Source organism: Apodemus sylvaticus, chromosome 7 (assembly GCF_947179515.1).
Source record: "Apodemus sylvaticus chromosome 7, mApoSyl1.1, whole genome shotgun sequence".
Taxonomy (NCBI): Eukaryota; Metazoa; Chordata; class Mammalia; order Rodentia; family Muridae; genus Apodemus; species Apodemus sylvaticus.
Genome location: NC_067478.1, coordinates 72,861,499 through 72,879,180, shown reverse-complemented (window position 1 = coordinate 72,879,180; position 17,682 = coordinate 72,861,499). Strand labels below are relative to the sequence as shown.

Below are 17,682 nucleotides of genomic sequence, written 5' to 3'. Positions count from 1 at the left end.
ACCATAAGTGCCTAAGACTTGGTCTAATCTTGATTCAACCTCCTCTGCTTTGCTTTCCTTATCTACCAAGGAATAAAATAACTAAACTTAGAGTAAGCTTGGAAAAATTTTTAATTTTAAAATTTTTGATTATCTATCTATCTATCTATCTATCTATCTATCTATCTATCTATCTATCTATCTATCTTTGAGGTAGGTTATGTAGCTCAGCCTGGCCTGAAAGTCACAACTCTGCAGCTGAGGATGACAGAGTCCCTGAGCTTTCTACCTCCACTTACAAAGTGCTGGGATTAAGGCATGTGCCACTGTGCCCCACTTTCTCTTTTTAATTCTTTATTTTTTTGGGGGGGGGGGATAAAATCTTTTTATGAAGCTGAGGTTAATCTCAAGGTCACGGTTGTCCTGGCTTGGGCTCCCAAGGGCTGGGAATCCAGGTATAAGAGGCTAATTGAAGCTAGTTAATAGGAATTTTAGAAAGAGAAGAGGTATAGTATTAATTCCTAACAACTGTGATATGTGTTATCGAGGCTGTTAAGAAAGAAATTTTAGCATAGCAAAGATATCTACTCATATAAATCCTGATATGCTATTTTAGGGCATGAAGTAAGTAAAAACTTCATCTTACAATGTACTTCTAAAAATATAAAGGAATGAGAAAAGTCCAATAAACCATTCAACTATAAAGTTTACTGGGGCTGAAGTTAGAAGTCTTTTCTTGTAGAATATAATTTCAAGTACTTGAGGGTTGTTCTGACTGAGTCTCTCAGACATTAGAGTATTTCTTCTATGGCTTCAATCTTTTGGACTTATAAATTAAGAAATCTATTATTTTCAATTTTCAAGTATACTAGCTGATTCTGATATCACTTTTCCTTAAAAATAACATGATGTAGGAAAAAGGCAAAAAAGCGAGATGAGAAAAAAGGGAGATGAGGTCCTTCAGAGACGTACTCCAGTGGTTTCTACACAGGGGTCAGTGGTTCCTGAGAATCTTGCTGCCACACGATCCTCAGACAGTCCTTGCTGTACACATCTTTTTCCCCACAGGATATAAGCACCAATCCCCCTTATGCTATTCTAGGTTTTCCTTTTCAGAAGGAAAGAAACTGTGATACTCAAGGGAGGGATGTCACTCAGAAGTCACTGTTTATCCCAGAAAATCAGTGAAGAAAGTAGAGACCTGAGAAAGCTCTGCAGACACCTCTGAAGCACTCCTGTTTAGTCTCTTTGCATCTTCACATTACTGCAGGTCTGTGACACAGCCTGCCTGTCAGCCCTGCCTAAATACATCCAATGATAGGACTCACACTATGAGTCTGCTGATACGAGTCAGAAATCCTACCCTTTGCATTATCCAATCCTGTATATATTTTGCCAATACTCCTTCAGTTTGTCCACTATTCTCCCTACCTTGACTGAGGCCCCCCTCATCCTGCCATGTACTCCTGCAGTAACAGTATCTGCTACCAAACACACAGCCTATGTGCACCCATTCTAACTCATGTCATTCTGTCTTCTGAAGCCCCTTTAGGGTCACTATCACAGATAACAAAAGGTCTAAGGTTTTTAACCTGAAATATATCTTATCTAACGCTCCACATTGCAGCAACTTTAATGGCTATGACACCAAGCTATTCTATATCTCCATGGTCTTGTTCACTCGTTGCCTCTGTCTGGAACATTCTTTCTTTCCTCTGACACTGAGGTAAATCACCTCAGGGATGATTTCCGGGAAGGCTTCTTTTGACATCCTTTTTTGTATAACATGAAAAATATTCCACGTGTATTTCCGCAATTGTATTTAACAAATTATATTGAATTCAAGTTCCTTTCTTTTCTTTAGGTTGAATCCTTCAAGGAAAGGTCTACATCAGTACCTTTAGCACATGGACCAGGGCTCCTGGTAGCAGGCATTTAAAATAAGCCTAGTAAAAACTAATTTTTTTCAATATTAGGTTTTGAAGCAAATGTAGATTTATAATTCCAATGGTGTAATGCGCATAAAGACGGCTTAAGTACTGTCTGTATAACCTTTGCACTCACCTAAGTTGCTGTAGGTTGCGCTGCAGGGACTCATGTCGGTAGGATCCGAAGTATCACCTTTTTCTTCTTCCCTTTCCAGGTCAGGTGGAGGCAGTGTTGGTGTGACTGAAGTGCCATCTTGCTTCACAGCAGTTCTTGGATCCCGAGGAGAAAGTTCCTCTGCCACTTCATGGGTCACACGACTGAAACAAATGAGGCAGTCCATCAACTTTGTATTGAAAAGTTCTATTAACATTTAGATTTATAGAGCAGGGTGTGGTGGCACAGGTCTTTAATCCCAGCCCTGGGGAGGCAGATGCAGGTGTGTTTCTCTGTGAGTTCCAGGCCAGCCTGGTTTATATAGTAAGGTCCAAGATAGTCAGAACTAACTAGAAAGGATCTGAGATCTTCATCCATGGCCATTAAACATACATGATTTATTTTTTTAAGGGAGAATAGGTAACGAAAAAAGCTAATGAATGATTAAAGAGGAAAATATTCAAGAATTTAGTAAATCAGTTGGTGAATTTACTATATTTATTATATTCCTTAATACTACTCTAGTACTATAGTAAGTACCACACTTTGTTTACTTTACTTACCACATAGTATTTGCTACATGTTAAAATATTTAATGAATTATTTAGAAGGAACTAGGAGTAAAATTGTGATTATACTGTGTGATTAAAGGATAAGTTAATGGTTTGTTAAGTTAATGCCAGGAAGCTAGAAAAGTCAGTTTCCATCTACATGGTAATGGAGGAAGGGAAATGGAGAAGAGAGCTCAACTCTTTAGCTGATGTCCTTCAAGAAAACAAGTCTGGAGCAGCCTGCTGGTCAGGAAGCAGTTCAAGACGACACTCTCCCTTTGCCACCACTGCCAGCTCACTTACTTTTGGCCATCTCTTTCCAGGCTCCCTGCTCCTAATGTAAACAGTTCCAGTTCTATGATCATGAAGTACAAGGCGATCAAATGGTCACTAACGACTGGAGGATAAAACAGCCAAGTCTGACAATCTCTGGCAATTGCTGGCCAATGAGACAGATTCAGAATCATGTGTCTTTAAAGGTTCCAGGGTCTGAGAAGTATTCCAAGACCATCAACTCCCACCATATTCTTTCTGACTTCTTTATAGGCAAAGAGAAATGAGATAAGGAACTTTTTGAGGGAGGGGGCTGCATGTGTGGATGTCAGTCTTCAGGACAGAGGGTGACACCAATAGTCCTCAGTGACTTCTCTTTGCTTTTTGAGGCAGGGGCTCTCCCTGAACCTAGAGCTCTCCGATAGGCTAGACTGACTGTCCTTCCAGGAAACCCTACATCTGACTGTGGAGGTAGAGTGTTGAAGCTTGAATATTTTTTCCTCTCAAAGAAGAAAAGGTATTTCCTAGTTATACAAAATGTGCTACCTTGAAATTAGACGTAGTTTATATTAACTTTCGCCCAGCAAAGAGAATTTTCTTTCTCCTTCAGTATGTGCATTACTTGGTTACATCTAATGTTGATGCAAAGTGTGTCTCTGAGTGGCTTGAAGTGTCACTTCACTTTGGCTGTACCGAGGCGAGGGAACCAAGTTCCTTGTTATCATGTCCTTATGATGTCCTCTCTAACGAATAGCCAGTTTTGTGTGGAAGGCCTGGGTTTTTGGCTTTGAGTAGTGCAGTTGCCCACTGAGAAGAGGCAGCATGTTTACACAGACTGCCCTGCAGACTGCTGGAGGAGAAATCCCTTCCCACTTCTCCTATCCCAAGAGTCAGAGCCCACAATGGAACTTCCAGTTCATTCTACACTGCTGGAATAAAGACCGACCTCAGGCTCTGTTGGCTTGGAAACTATTTCTGAAGTTGTGCAGCCAGCAGATTTCTAGACTTATCTGCACTTGATGTATGTTTTAATGACACAGAAGTAAAATCTCTTACAGAAACTTGTGGGCTGGAGAGACTAGTCAGTGGATAAAGTACTTACTATGCAAGAAAAGGACATGCATCAGATTTCCAGAACCCATAAAAATTTGCACACAGGAGGAATATTCCAGCACTGGGAGGGCAGAGAAAGCTCTGAGACTTGATAGTCACCTCTGGGTTTGGTGGTACAGGTCCATAACTTCAGCTATTCTGGAGTCTAAAACAAAAGGATTCCTTCCAATTCAAGGCCTGCCTGGGCTCCAGTATGACTACACGGCTAGCCTGGGCAACAGAGCAAGGCTGTCTCAGAATAAAAGAAGTTTAAAATGGACTGAGAATAGCTTGTAAGAAAATGCTTGTTAGCGGGGCAGTGGTGGTGCACACCTGTAATCCCAGCACTCTGGGAGGCAGAGGCAGGCAGATTTCTGAGTTGAGGCCAGCCTGGTCTACAGAGTGAGTTCCAGAACAGCCAGGGCTATACAGAGAAATCCTGTTTCAAAAACAAAACAAAACAAAACAAAACAAAACAAAAAACCCAAATCCAAAAAAACAAAACAAACAAACAAAATGCTTGTCTAGTATATGCTAGGTCCTGGATTCAATGCCAGACAGGCTGTTAGGGATCCCTAATCTCTTGCTCTTGGTCCTTTTTCTTTTTCTTTTTCTAGTTCGCTTATTTATTTATATATTGCTCATGAATGTGTATATGTACCTGCTTGTGCAGGTGTCTTTGGGGGACAGAGGTTGATGTCAGCTGTCTTTTTCTGCTATTCTCTACCATATTTTTGTTCTTGCAGACAGGGTCTCTCCTCACCCTGGAGCTCACTGTTTAGGCCAGATATGGGTTTATAGTTGTGTGCTTGCCTTTCCTTCATTTCTGCCTTGGTGCCGGGGATCAGCTATGGTGAAAACCACTGCAAGAGCAGCTGTTGTTAACCTCTAGGATCCCTGGGCCTGGTCCACATACATAATACAGAACTTTGCTCTAAGGGTGTGGACAAATAAGACACAGATGCTAAAAAGCAAGAAATACCAAAGACTCACCCGCTGTACTGGCTCACACAATTCCCCATTGAAGGACATTTTCACAGGGTCTCCTCAAACCTGTTAGCCATGGTCTGGAACCGACCGAGCAGAGGCCACTGAGCTCTGATGAGTTCTAAGCTGAACCAGCCATGCCAAGACACTTGAATCCTGCACCTCAGTAACACCCACTGCACCTTGGCCTTTACTATAGGGGCTTGGTCTTGGAAATGTGCCAAATTACCTCTGGGGAGCTAAGCATGAAAGCTAGATTTATTAACCCTTTGAGGACCAGGGCAGCATAGACTATATAACTACATAACAGGTTAGAATGCATTGGTATATAAGGTTACCAGTTAAAATAACTGTCAACTATAGAAATCTATGCAACAGTTTTATGAATTTGCAAATGTATGCTGAAATGTTTAACCTGCATTTACAGTGACAGTCTTAAGAGGAGTAAGAACTTTAAAAATCCATCAATGATATGTCATGTCTTAATGTTTGACAGAACTGCTCTTTGTATTATAAAAGTAAAGGAGAGGTTCTAAGAGTTGAAACGTGGGTAGTGCCACAGAAACTAAAAACTGAAGAACTGAGGCAGCATGAGCCAGAGCAACTCATTCCTAAGTGTAAACATTAGGAAGAGACAGAGCAGTCAGGAGAAGACAGGAAAATCTGCCTCTTAGTGTCAGAGTGGGCACATTGATTGCATAAAGGAGTTTGGATCATTTCTTAAGAAAACAAATGGTTAAAATAATTAGAAAATCTCAAATTCTAAAGTGATCCTTCACACAGGCTTTATCTCCTGACAGGACGTCTCACCACCGTTTCATGGGGAGATGTGTGTAATGTTATGGGACACTTGTGCGGAAATTAGACACTGGCAGTTGTTTTCTTAGTACTTTGCTCTTCTGAACTAATGACTCTATGAGGAAGGAGATAACAGAAATGATGAAAACTCGCCATCTCATTCAAGAGACAACGGGAAAAGTGCTACAAAATGAAAATCATAAAGAATATAATTTGAAAGTCTTATTACAGGCTAACATGTGTTAAAATCATAAAATAATGACCAACTAGGTTATTTTTTCAAGGTAAGTAAATTTCATATTCATTTTTATAAAACAAGACTATGTTTAAGTAATGAATGGCCTGAGAGCTTTTTATAGTTCTGCTATTTAAATTCCTTTCAAAGAATCTCTAGTCCTGTAACAGAAGGTGGAGAGTTTGTAATAACTATGCTAATGATATCTAAGTCCTTAATCTTCAGGTTCTGTCAAAACTGGCTTAGCCTCTCTGTGGCCCATCAGTAATCATTCTATTTTCATAATGGAAGGTGATGTGCATCCAACTGCACAGCTAGCACTTGGGATCCTTGGGTCCTACATGCTCAGATAGAAAACATCCAGGAAAAAAGTGGACCAATATTGAACGTACACACTATATTTCTTCCCATTATTTCTTAAATAAAACAGAAAAATACTAGTCACACAGCATTTACCTTAGACTAGGCTATGATAAGTGATCAAGAAAGAAGTTAAAGTCTATAAAGAGACATGCATGGTGGGATACTTCGGTGAGACCAGCCCTCAGAAAGCTGAAACCGGAGGACTTGACCTGAGAGCACAAGGCCAGATTAAGTTACATAGTGAACATAAGGTTTGCCCAGGTTAGATGACCAGATTTTGTCCTAAGAAAAAACAAAATAAAATGTCTAGAAGAGGTTATATGTAGAGGAAACCCTGTATCATTTTACAGAGAGAATCAGGCATCCAAAGAATTTGTTTTGGTATCCAAGGAAACCTTGAAACCAACCCCCAGCAGATCCTGAGAGGTGACTGTACCTAAAATCTTTAACCAATTTTTCATTAAAGGGTGTTTTTAATTGCAATTTGATGTTTGACCTAACACTTAAAAAACTGTCATATTTGCTACAGAGATTATTCTTCTGAATTTGTAGAATGAATGTAAAGTGTTCAAAAGCAGCAGACACACTGCTACAGATCTGTCTGTTATCTAATAAATCCCTTGAAGGTTAAATCTCATCAGCCTGTAATATTCATACATAATTCAAAGTTATGGAGACAATCTCCCAGGTGAAGGCTCGCTTGCTTTAGCCAGGTGGGAGGATTAATCATTACAGCATCAAATGAAATAATCTTTTTTTTTCCCCTGGAAAATTTGTTCAAGACAGATTTTTGTAAGAATTCTGTTAAATGTCTGAATGTACCTTTTAACAGACAAATCAAATTTCTCATCAGTACAGATTAAAGGCCTTTCTGTATCTAAATATTTCCATAATTTTAGTTCCTCTTTAAGTTTCAAATCCAACCACCTTTGTTCAGCTTGCTTCAGAAGGGCAGTTAATGAAACCAGAGTTCTATTTGAGACTGCCTGTCTCTTGGGGGCAAACAGCATTCTATATTTTACCTGTCAGCTTTCTTCAGCTGCTACAAATGTCTCTACATGCTCAAAACCACCAATAAATTAATGCAATTTTTAAAGACTCTAATTCCTAAAATCCAAACATCAGAGGAATGTTTCATGGTTCTGTTTTAGGTCTCTTGGGCCGTTCACTTCTAGGGTTTCAAGGGACAATGGCCTTTGCAAAAGTGGGATCAGTCATCAACCTTCAAGGAGTCATTGTGACCCATGATTTTAAAACCTGTTGGTAGGGAAGACAGGGGAAAACCCACCCAAAGTAATTTTTTTAATATATATATATCTACTTCTAGGACCCCCATCATGGTGACATTTCTTAATGCTACCTTGGTCTCTAAGTCATCAACTTGATTTGGCCACATTTCTCAATCACTGGCATTCTCAGGTGGGAAGACATATCTATTGATCGCTATCTAGTACATCCAATTTCCTACTAAGCTTCCACAGCCTTTGAAACGTCAAACTTCTTATCCTGAACCGAGATTAACCTTTAACTGAGATTGGATGAGGTCCTGCTACTGTCTAACAGAATGTGGTCAAACACAAGGAGCTCCTGTGTGTAAACCAAGTGCACACAGGATACTGCAGGCAGGCGCAAAGTGTTGAAATAGGCTCATATTTCTTGACACTCTATGGGGTCCACATAAAAAATAAAAAACAGATATGACAGACGTTTTAAGTGTTTTCAAGGCACCAGATTGCATGCTGGCAGCGCAAGGAGAAACACAGGCCATCGGTAAATCACTGTCACCTGCATAAAACTAAGAAAAGTTACAGTTTTAAAAAGTTACAGTCTTAAAATCCTGTGAAACACAAAGTCATAATGGCATCTGTGCAAATGACAGCAGACAAATTCATTTTGGAAAAAAACCACTAAAATAAGTTTGCCTTTCTCAGTGGCTATTGAAATTATTCAGCCTTGGGTTTGCTTTTGAAGAATATGGTGAGAGGGAGATGCATTTCCCGAAAAGACAAACTCTTAAAAGAAAATGCGCAGCTGTCACCAAGGACACTACCCAGTAGGGATGTGGGGGCTTGTACCACCTCCACAGGCCAGGAAGCACTGGAGACGGCTCTCCCCTCACTCTTACCCTCCTTTGCTCCATGAGTCAGAGCAGGTAAGAGTTTGTACACACGCCAAATGCAATGGCAATGAGTATTGACTAAGACAAAGAGCTCCCGGGACAGTCTACTCAGTGTCGCATAGGCTGTGCACTTCCCATGGAGAAAACGGAGGAGAAAACGGAGGCTTAAAGATGCAAATAACCTGTCTGAGGCCACCTGAGCACAGAGTAGCAGTGTGGAAATGTGCATGATGCTGTCCAACCCTGATGCCCGCATTCTGTCTGCCATTCTAGGAGCATAAGACAAGGGAGAAGCACATTGTACAGACCCGGCAAGTGCCTGATTATAAGAGTGCTTTAAAAGGAAAAATGCTTTAACTGAAATAGGAGGTGAGGTGTAGTGTGTGAAACAAAAAGGAAGGCCATGGGGTGGGGGTAAAGATGGCAAGAGGGGAGACGAAAAAGAGGGTAATAGCAGGCATGTGACATAAATGTAGATGAGCGACCACTGTGGGGAAGAGGGACCAGCTGGAGAGCAGGGGGTACAGAAGGAGAGCTGGAGATGAAGACCAGTAAGAGCAAACTGTATGAAAATGTCATAATGAAATCCATTACTCTGTATGTTAATTTAAAAACTAATAAAAATAATAGATAAATTAAAAAAAGATATATGAAGTAATAATGAATATAGTGTGTTCTATTTTGAAAAACCCTAAACAAGCTAAAAGAGTAATTATTTACATTGTGAAAGTATTTCTTCAAAAAGGAGGCGCTCTTTCAGAGAATGTTCATAGATAATTGTCCTTATCCGCATTTGCTGAGTGCTAGGCACAGCACGTAAATACACGTCTAACAATGGCACCCAAGGCAGGGTCACTCTCATAACAGCAGCAACCGTAATAACAGTAGCCAAAGCATAGACAGTATTTATCATGTGCCTTTTCTAAACCATGTTTCTCAGAAGTGGCATTTCTAACATTTTTGAGCAAGACAATTCTGTTGTGAAGAGCTATCCACCCACTAGGAACATTCCAGTATTTTCTGCCTTCTTGGCTGTGATACCCCAAAATGTCTCCAGACTTTGTCAACTATCTTAAGAGAGTACCTCCGTGTTCCTCCTGAGTCCTTTATATAAACTCAGTCATGTTACACAACAACCAAAGGGTAGGTTCCTCTGATGAAGGGGTTACCAAAGCATCATGTTCATCATGCCTGAGAGGCAGAAAGCTAAAACTCTTGAGGAGACTATGGAGAAGGAGGTGAGAAACTGGAGATAGACCAAGCTGGCAGGCAGAGGTCTTATGCAGAGACTTCATTACTGTGGATAAACAATAGGATTTAGCTTTTAGGAGTACTAGGCTATTTTAAAAAGAAAAGGGGCAAGAGACAAGGGGAGAAGAATTAGCAAAATACTTGAGTAAATGAGGTGAAAGGCGCTGTAAGGCAAACCACATGGATGTAAATGAGAGCATAGATGTGATATGCATTTTGGAAGTTTAGTCAGCAGGACTTAATATTTTGAATCCTTGGAGGAAGAGTCAAGAGAAGAACCAAAGACGATTCTGTTTTCTGGCATGAACAAATGGATGGATGGCGGGCCACTTACACAAAGGGAAGACGTGGGACAGGATGTACTTATAGAGAATAATCAAATTCTGTCTTGCACAAGTTTCATTGGAAATACACTTTTCAAGTGCACGTAAGTCTTGGGGAAAATGTGATGGGTAGAGATCTACATTTAAGAGTCATCAGAATGTATATGTAAGATTTGACGACAATGGTATTAAGCCAATAAGACCTAAAGATTTTTTTAGTATATGGTTAAGATTTTGAATGACACACTGAAATAAAAGTGAAGGGATTCCTGGAATTATTTCAATTATAGGATGTGGGAAAAGGTGAGGTGTGAAGGAGACATGATATGTAAATTGATTATTTTATTACATTTTTTATTTGGATGTTCTGCCTGCATGTCTGTCTACTGCATGCATGCCTGGTGTCCTTGGGGGTCAAATACCCTGGGATTGGAGTTACAGATGGTTGTGAGCTGCTATGTTAGGTGTTGGGAATGGAATCTGAGCCACTGAGCTATCTATCGAATCCCTACATTGACTGTGTTTGTTTATTTGTTTAAAGTCTCACTAAACAGCGCAGGCTAGCTTAGGCTCATGGTTCTATTATCCTCTTGACTCAGCCTTCCTGAGTGCTGGGAATATAACCTATACTATACCCAGAAAATGGAAAATGTGACTCTGTGGTTGCAGGGAATCGGATCAGCTCAGGACCTCAAAGACCAAGATCTCAGTACAGAGGTACAATGGGCAGAGAAGAGACAGACAGAAGATGGAGGCTGAGGAAGAAGGGGATGGGAACAAAGGAGAGGTGGTCAGGGGTATTTGTCCAGGAGAGGAACAAAGGACTGCCTCTGGATAGAGAGGTGACAGTTTATAAAGGTATAAGAAGGGCTGGAGAGATGGCTCAGCTGTTAAAGGCAAGGTTCACAACCAAAAATATAGAGGTACAAAGGAAAATCTTGTGTTAGGATGAGGTGTATAATTTTAATTGGGCAGGTTAATTAGGTGAGCCAAAGGGGGCTTTCCTTGTTGGACTTCAGTACTTAGCTGGATCTTGGTAGTTAGTTTTAGGAGGAGGAAGAGAGCAAATAAGGGAAAAAGACCTTGGTGGCTGTAGGAATGTAATCCGATGCTTTTAGCAAGGGAGAGGGAATGAGGAAGAAAGGCAAAGCCTGTCAGAGCCATGCCTGTGAACTGGGAAAAGTCCCTTTGGTGGTAAATATCTGTATCTGTGTGTGTGTGTGTGTGTGTGTGTTTACATTTTCATATAGTTAAAATTTCTGTATTCTAAAAAGGGTTTTCAAAAATAAAATGACCCTTTTAAAGATGGTTTTCATTAAAAAGTAATCCTGTACTTTCAGTTCCAAGTAAACACTATATATGAAGGCCTTAGAAAGAAAGGCTGAGTACCTGGAGGCCTGTGACCAAGAGGGTACGACTAAACAGGCAGGAGGATGGCACCCACAAAGGAAACCTCTTTCAGAAAGGTATGACTCCTCAAAACAGGCTGCAGGGATGCTCTTCAGTTCTGGTTACTTGAGTGTAATGGGGAAAAGAGGCCAACTCTTACTGTTATATCTATCCAACTAGGCGCTTTAGTGATATCTATTTTGTCTGTATAGCATTTCAGCAAGGTAGTTGTCATTTTCCCTGCTGAATACAAAATAAAACCTTAGCTCAAAAGAAGTGAAATTAAGCCAGTGGTAAAGTGAGAAGCCAGATCTTTGTCAACTATAGTGCTTGCAGTTCCCCCTCTGCATTATTCCCTATGTCATGATTGCCAAGTTCAGGAAGAGTCAGTCAGTAAACAACATTCCAAAAGGGGCAGAGCAGAGACACCCAACTAGTCACAGTCCAGGTTACTCACCTTGTTATTTCCTCTTGGTCCCACCAGCTTGAGGGGAAAGATGTGTAAGGACACAGCACTGAATCAAAATCCCCTTACTACCACTAGCACCACTGACAGAAAGTTTTGCCTTTTAATGCAAAGCTGTTCTGGTATCCAGCTTAATAGATGACAGGCAGATTTCCCTATTTGCTTCTGTATTTAATCTCTAGAGACATGCTGCTTAGTTAAAGAATATACAGGGACTCAGTCTCATCTAGTTTACAGGTGGAAAGTGAGAGAACTTCAGCCACTTGCCAGCACCGTGTTAGAGTGCCAAGTGGCATTTCATAAATGTTAGTTGCAGTGTGGGATCTCCCAAAGAACTTTCTGCTCTCAGTTATATCAAAATCCACTTGCATAATTTTATAAGGTTACAGGTGCAGTCATTTGGAATTATCCTTCAAATACAGATGCATTCCACCATAGGATATTAATAAACAAACCAACGATTGACCTCTTGTTAGTGGCACTGCCAATCTCATCTAGCAAATGGTTTAAGGATTAGGAAGCTGTCAAGGTCAGCGCTGTAGAGAGGTGTCTGAACGCTGAGTTTCATCACAAACATACATAGTTGGTCTCCTTGAAAGTGGCTTGCCAGTTGTCCTTTCTCAGTCAGTAAAAGAAGGTGCTAAGGTTCCTAACTGAAGCTGTCCAATGCAGCACATTTTCCTGTAGGATCTTTGGCATGCACCTGAAATGTACATGTGTACTTTCATTTCAGCGCACAATTAAAACCAAAAGACAAGGAATCAAGGGTTAAGATTTAATACAAATTTACTACTTAGTCTTAAGTAAAACTGATCCCCCCACTTTAAATTCCTAGTACATCTTGATGCCATGGCCTTGTTTGGGCTTCATGGCAATTACCTTTATCCAGATGTTTCTGCACTGTCAGCTCAAAGGTCAAGAGAGGGAAAAGAAAATATCAGCATCTGTGTTGGTTAGTTTTTCATCCTGTGACAAAATAATCTGAGATAATCAACCTATGAGGGGTAAAGATTTATCATGGCTTACAATTTCAGTCCATGATAACTTGGGAGCACTGTCTTTTGGCCTGTGCCTAGGTAGTGTCACTGAGGGTGTATGTAGAGAAGGCTGCTTATGAGAGAAATGGATAGGGAAGGGCTGAGGGGACACGGGAGAGACAGGAAGGGCTGAGGGGAGATGGGAGAGACATGGAGACAGGGAAGAGACAGGAAGGGCTGAGGGGAGATAGAGGAGAGACAGGAAGGGCTGAGGGGAGATAGGGGAGAGACATGGAGACAGGGAAGAGACAGGAATGGCCGAGGGGAGAAAGAGGAGAGACAGGAAGGGCTGAGGGGAGACAGGGGAGAGACATGGAGACAGGGAAGAGACAGGAAGGGCTGAGGGGAGACAGAGAAGAGACAGGAAGGGCTGAGGGGAGACGGGAGAGATATGGAGACAGGAGAGATATGGAGACAGGGAAGAGACAGGAAGGGCTGAGGGGAGACAGAAGAGAGACAGGAAGGGCTGAGGGGAGGCAGAAGAGAGACAGGAAGGGCTGAGGGGAGACAGGGGAGAGATATGGAGACAGGGAAGAGACAGGAAGGGCTGAGGGGAGATAGAGGAGAGACAGGAAGGGCTGAGGGGAGACAGGGGAGAGACATGGAGACAGGGAAGAGACAGGAAGGGCTGAGGGGAGACAGAGGAGAGACAGGAAGGGCTGAGGGGAGACGGGAGAGATATGGAGACAGGGAAGAGACAGGAAGGGCTGAGGGGAGACAGAAGAGAGACAGGAAGGGCTGAGGGGAGACAGGGGAGAGACATGGAGACAGGGAAGAGACAGGAAGGGCTGAGGGGAGACAGAGGAGAGACAGGAAGGGCTGAAGGGAGATAGGGGAGAGACTAGAAGGGATGAGGAGAGACTGGGAGAGACAGGGAGAGGGATCCAGGATGAGAAATAGAGAAATAGAGTGGAGTCCCAAGATTCTTTTTAAAGCCATTTACCTCAGGGACTACCTGCAAAGGGGCTCCATTCTTTTTTATTATTACTATTTTTATTTGTTTACATTTCAAATGTTATCCCTGTTCCCAGTTACTCCTCCACCAACCTCCCTCCTCTTTCCTCCCTTTCCCCTCTATGAGGGTGCTCCTCTACCAATTCACCTACTCCTGCCTCACCCCTCTAGTATCCCCCTATCCTGGGGCATCAAGCCCCCCTCTCTCTTATTGATGTCAGATAAGTCCCTAGGAGCTCTAGGTGGTCCAGTCAGTTGATATTGTTCTTCTTATGGGGTTGTAATCCCCTTCAGCTCCTTCAGTCCTACCCCTAGCTCTTCTATTGTGGGCCTCAGGCTCAATCTGATGGTTGCATCTGTATTGGTCAGGTGCTGATAGAACCTCTCGGGAAACAGCCATATCAGGCTTCTGTCAGTAAGCACTTCTTGGCATAAGCAATAGTGTCTGTGTGTGTGGAGGGGTTGGTGACTGCAAATAGGATGGATCCCTAGGTGGGTTGGTCTCTGGATGGCCTTTCCTTCTGTCTCTGTTCCATTTTTTGTAAAGGGGCTCCACTTAAAGGTTTCATCCTCTCCTAGGAGACCCATGGACCGCTCGCTTAGATTTAACACAGGGTCTTTTGGGATAGATTCAAGACAGTCTCTGTTTGATCTTACATGGATTATATGCGAAGAACCATTGAACTACTCTGCTTTTCTTATATTTGACTATAATTTATGGAGTGCAATGTGATATGCACCAGTACATGTATAAAACACAGATTAGACAATATTAATATATTTATCATTTGATACAACTTTTGGTGATAAGACTTAAAATATGTTCTTTTAGAACTTTTGAAATACTAACTGTATTAAGTATTGTCATCATGCAGAAAAATGGACCACCCAAACTCATCCTAATGGAAAGCCTGCACCCCTAACAAACATCTCCCTTCCCCACTACTCATTTTATGATAACATCTCCCCTTCCCACTGCACTAATTTCCCCACTGCACTGCTATTCTTCTCCTTTTTGAGTTTTACTTGCTAATATTTCTGTTTACTACTCTTTCTAGCTACACATCCTGTTTCCACTTGTTTTCCTCTTTCTTTTGCCTGCAATGTTGTTAACTAGCTGCTAAGTGCATGTGGGGGAGGGGTGTCCAGGCTGGCCTTGAACTCACAATCCTGCTGCCCAGCTTCCTTACTGATGGAATTACAGATATATGCTGCCATATACAGCCTTCTTATTTGTCTTTTAAGGTTTCATTCCAATTTCATTTCAGAGAAGTCGATTTAAGCTGATTTAATCACTAGGTGTTCTGGGCTACGTTATCATTTTGTGCACGAAGCACTTACCACATTGAGGACAGAGGGGCTGCTAACACTTTTAAACATCTAATATGCCAGACCCTGGACAGCCTATTTTATGTCTTCCCATAAAATGTTCAAATTAATTCTATGCGATAAGTATCACTATAGCCCTATATACTGACGGACCAGAGAGTCAAAGCTAAAGTCAAACCCAAGTTCATTATTGCAGCAACGTCTTTCTCCTATTTGTTCTAAGGCTAATGGCACACATTCAATTTATGTCTTTGGAAAGTCAAATAAATGTTAGAAATCGTTAATACCAAGCACAAGGCTCTACCAGGCTCTCATCTTTCAGGCCCTGCAGGATAGCCATCAGAAGGGCATTTTTCATTCTTCATTCTTTACGGACAGTTTAGATTTGGCATCTTCATTTACTTATAGAAAAACCATATTTTCATTTCTTTCAGCTGTGTGTTCCCAGGCACGAGATGGTAATTGAATGATCACACTGCCATCAAACCAGAAACACAAATGTTGACATTTGACTGTAATGTTTTCCCACTCAAAGTTGCTTCAAGTAAATATCAATGACAATCCAAGTAAATGAGGTAATTATTTAAAAAGCAAATGGAGTATAGTTTTCAATATCCATATTCATGCTTTAAACTTTTCATGAGGATAAAAATAACTTACTGAATGCTTCTTTTTCTACCCACTCTGGGGCATTCTAAAATGAGAAAATTTAAATGTGCCTCTAAGAACTGTTGGGTATCCTGACCATGGCTTTATGTATGTATGTATGTATCTTTAGAACAGTGTTAAGACTCTAAAGTGTGGCTCAACTGCAGCCTGTTGGATGTGCAAAGTCAAGATGTACCTCAGACCAAGTGAATTAGAAACCCTGGGAATTGCTGGGCAGTGGTGGCGCATACCTTTAATCCCAGCACTAGGGAAGTTGAGGCAAGTAGATCTGAGTTCAGGGATAGCCAGGGCTGCACAGAGAAACCCTGTCTCAAAAAACAAACAAACACACAAACAAACAAACAAAAACAAAAATTAAAATAAATTAAAACAAACAAACAAACAAACAAACTCTTGGAGTAGAACCTAGCAGTATGTTTTTACATTCCTCTGGATAACTGTGAAATAGCCAAATCTTAGTATTGGTGAAGCAAATTAACTGTGTAATTTGGATTCATGGACAGCTCTATAAAAAATTAAAAATTCAGTTGGGGTTTGCCATGCCCAGGGCTTGGGGGGCCTCAAGTCCACCTACAGTGTGGTATAGCCACAGGAAAGAGTCACAAAAGAAAAGCTAAACTATTGTTTGGCTGTTCTCCAGGGTCTGGATACATCTACTACAGTCATACTTGAACAAGAGAAAAGTCATTTATTGATCTGTAAGAGCTATATGCCATTCCCTCCCAGGTAATGCGAGCTATGTGCTATGTAAGTGGCTTCCTTCCTAAATGAAACTGGAGTCTGAAGCCTGGCATTGCATTACTACTGGAGCAAGGCTGTCTATTGCCAGGGATGTAAAAGGGAGCCTAAGATTGATGAGAGGGCTGTTCTCTGGAATGCACTGCCTTTATTTCAGTTGCTTTGTTAGTAAGTGAATTTAAGGAAAACTAAGACTTGCTAACATTTTGACATCTATGTGGACGTAAGAGTATTTTAGTAAAGAACATGCAGAAAACTTCCTGGCATTTTGCTAGGAAAATTGAAGAAATTAAATGTTCATTTTTCACTTATATATCTTCTATAGAAAAATGGTGAGAAAAACCTGTCCTCTCAATCAGAAGTTGTTATTTTTGCCAGAGAGGAGGCCAGGCTAGGTAGAGAAAGTTTACTGTATGCCAGCAGGGAAGTTGATGCAGAAGAATCAAGTATTTGGGGTACTTGTTCAAGACCAAAGTAAGGAAGGATTGAAAAACAAATCGTTTTTGTTACAAACTATGGACAAATGTACTTGTTTAACTGACAGCTAATTAACATTATTATAGTAATGAGAAGGAAAAACAGGGTCCCTACACATAAACCTTGTATAAATAAAAGCAGAATATATATGCATATATACATACATATATACATACATACATACGTGTGTGTGTGTATGTGTGTGTTCGTGCGCAAGTGTTGGTGTGTACAGTCCTGGGACTGAAGCGAGATCCTTACACAGGCTAAGCAAGTACCTGCCTACTGCTGGGTTACTCCTCTACCCATTTGTTGGATCTCGTATTCACTAATCAAGTAGCATTTCAGGAAGAAAAAACGTTTTAGAGTGAGACATAACAAGATGTAGATCACAGGTCTAATAAACATTAACTTAAGATTCTGGTCAATTCTTCTCCAATTCTTAGGTCCTCATCTGATGAATGCAGTCAATTTATAAGGCTTTAGTAGGATTTCAGAAAAATATTTGAATGTACCATGCAGAGAGTATGTGATCAAAAAATAGTAACTGAAGTATTTAAGAAGACTATCGCC

The 17,682-nt window shown here is 41.0% G+C and overlaps 1 protein-coding gene across 2 annotated transcripts in view; it reads right to left on the bottom strand.

Annotated features, from left to right (window-relative positions):
• Positions 1 to 17,682, bottom strand: part of Peak1 (pseudopodium enriched atypical kinase 1) — a 233,758-nt gene that overhangs the window by 40,089 nt on the left and 175,987 nt on the right. For both annotated transcript variants that reach the window (XM_052188279.1, XM_052188278.1), the window contains exon 5: positions 2,044 to 2,225. In XM_052188279.1, the coding sequence (XP_052044239.1) occupies positions 2,044 to 2,225 (182 nt within the window). The remainder of the gene's footprint in view (positions 1 to 2,043; positions 2,226 to 17,682) is intronic.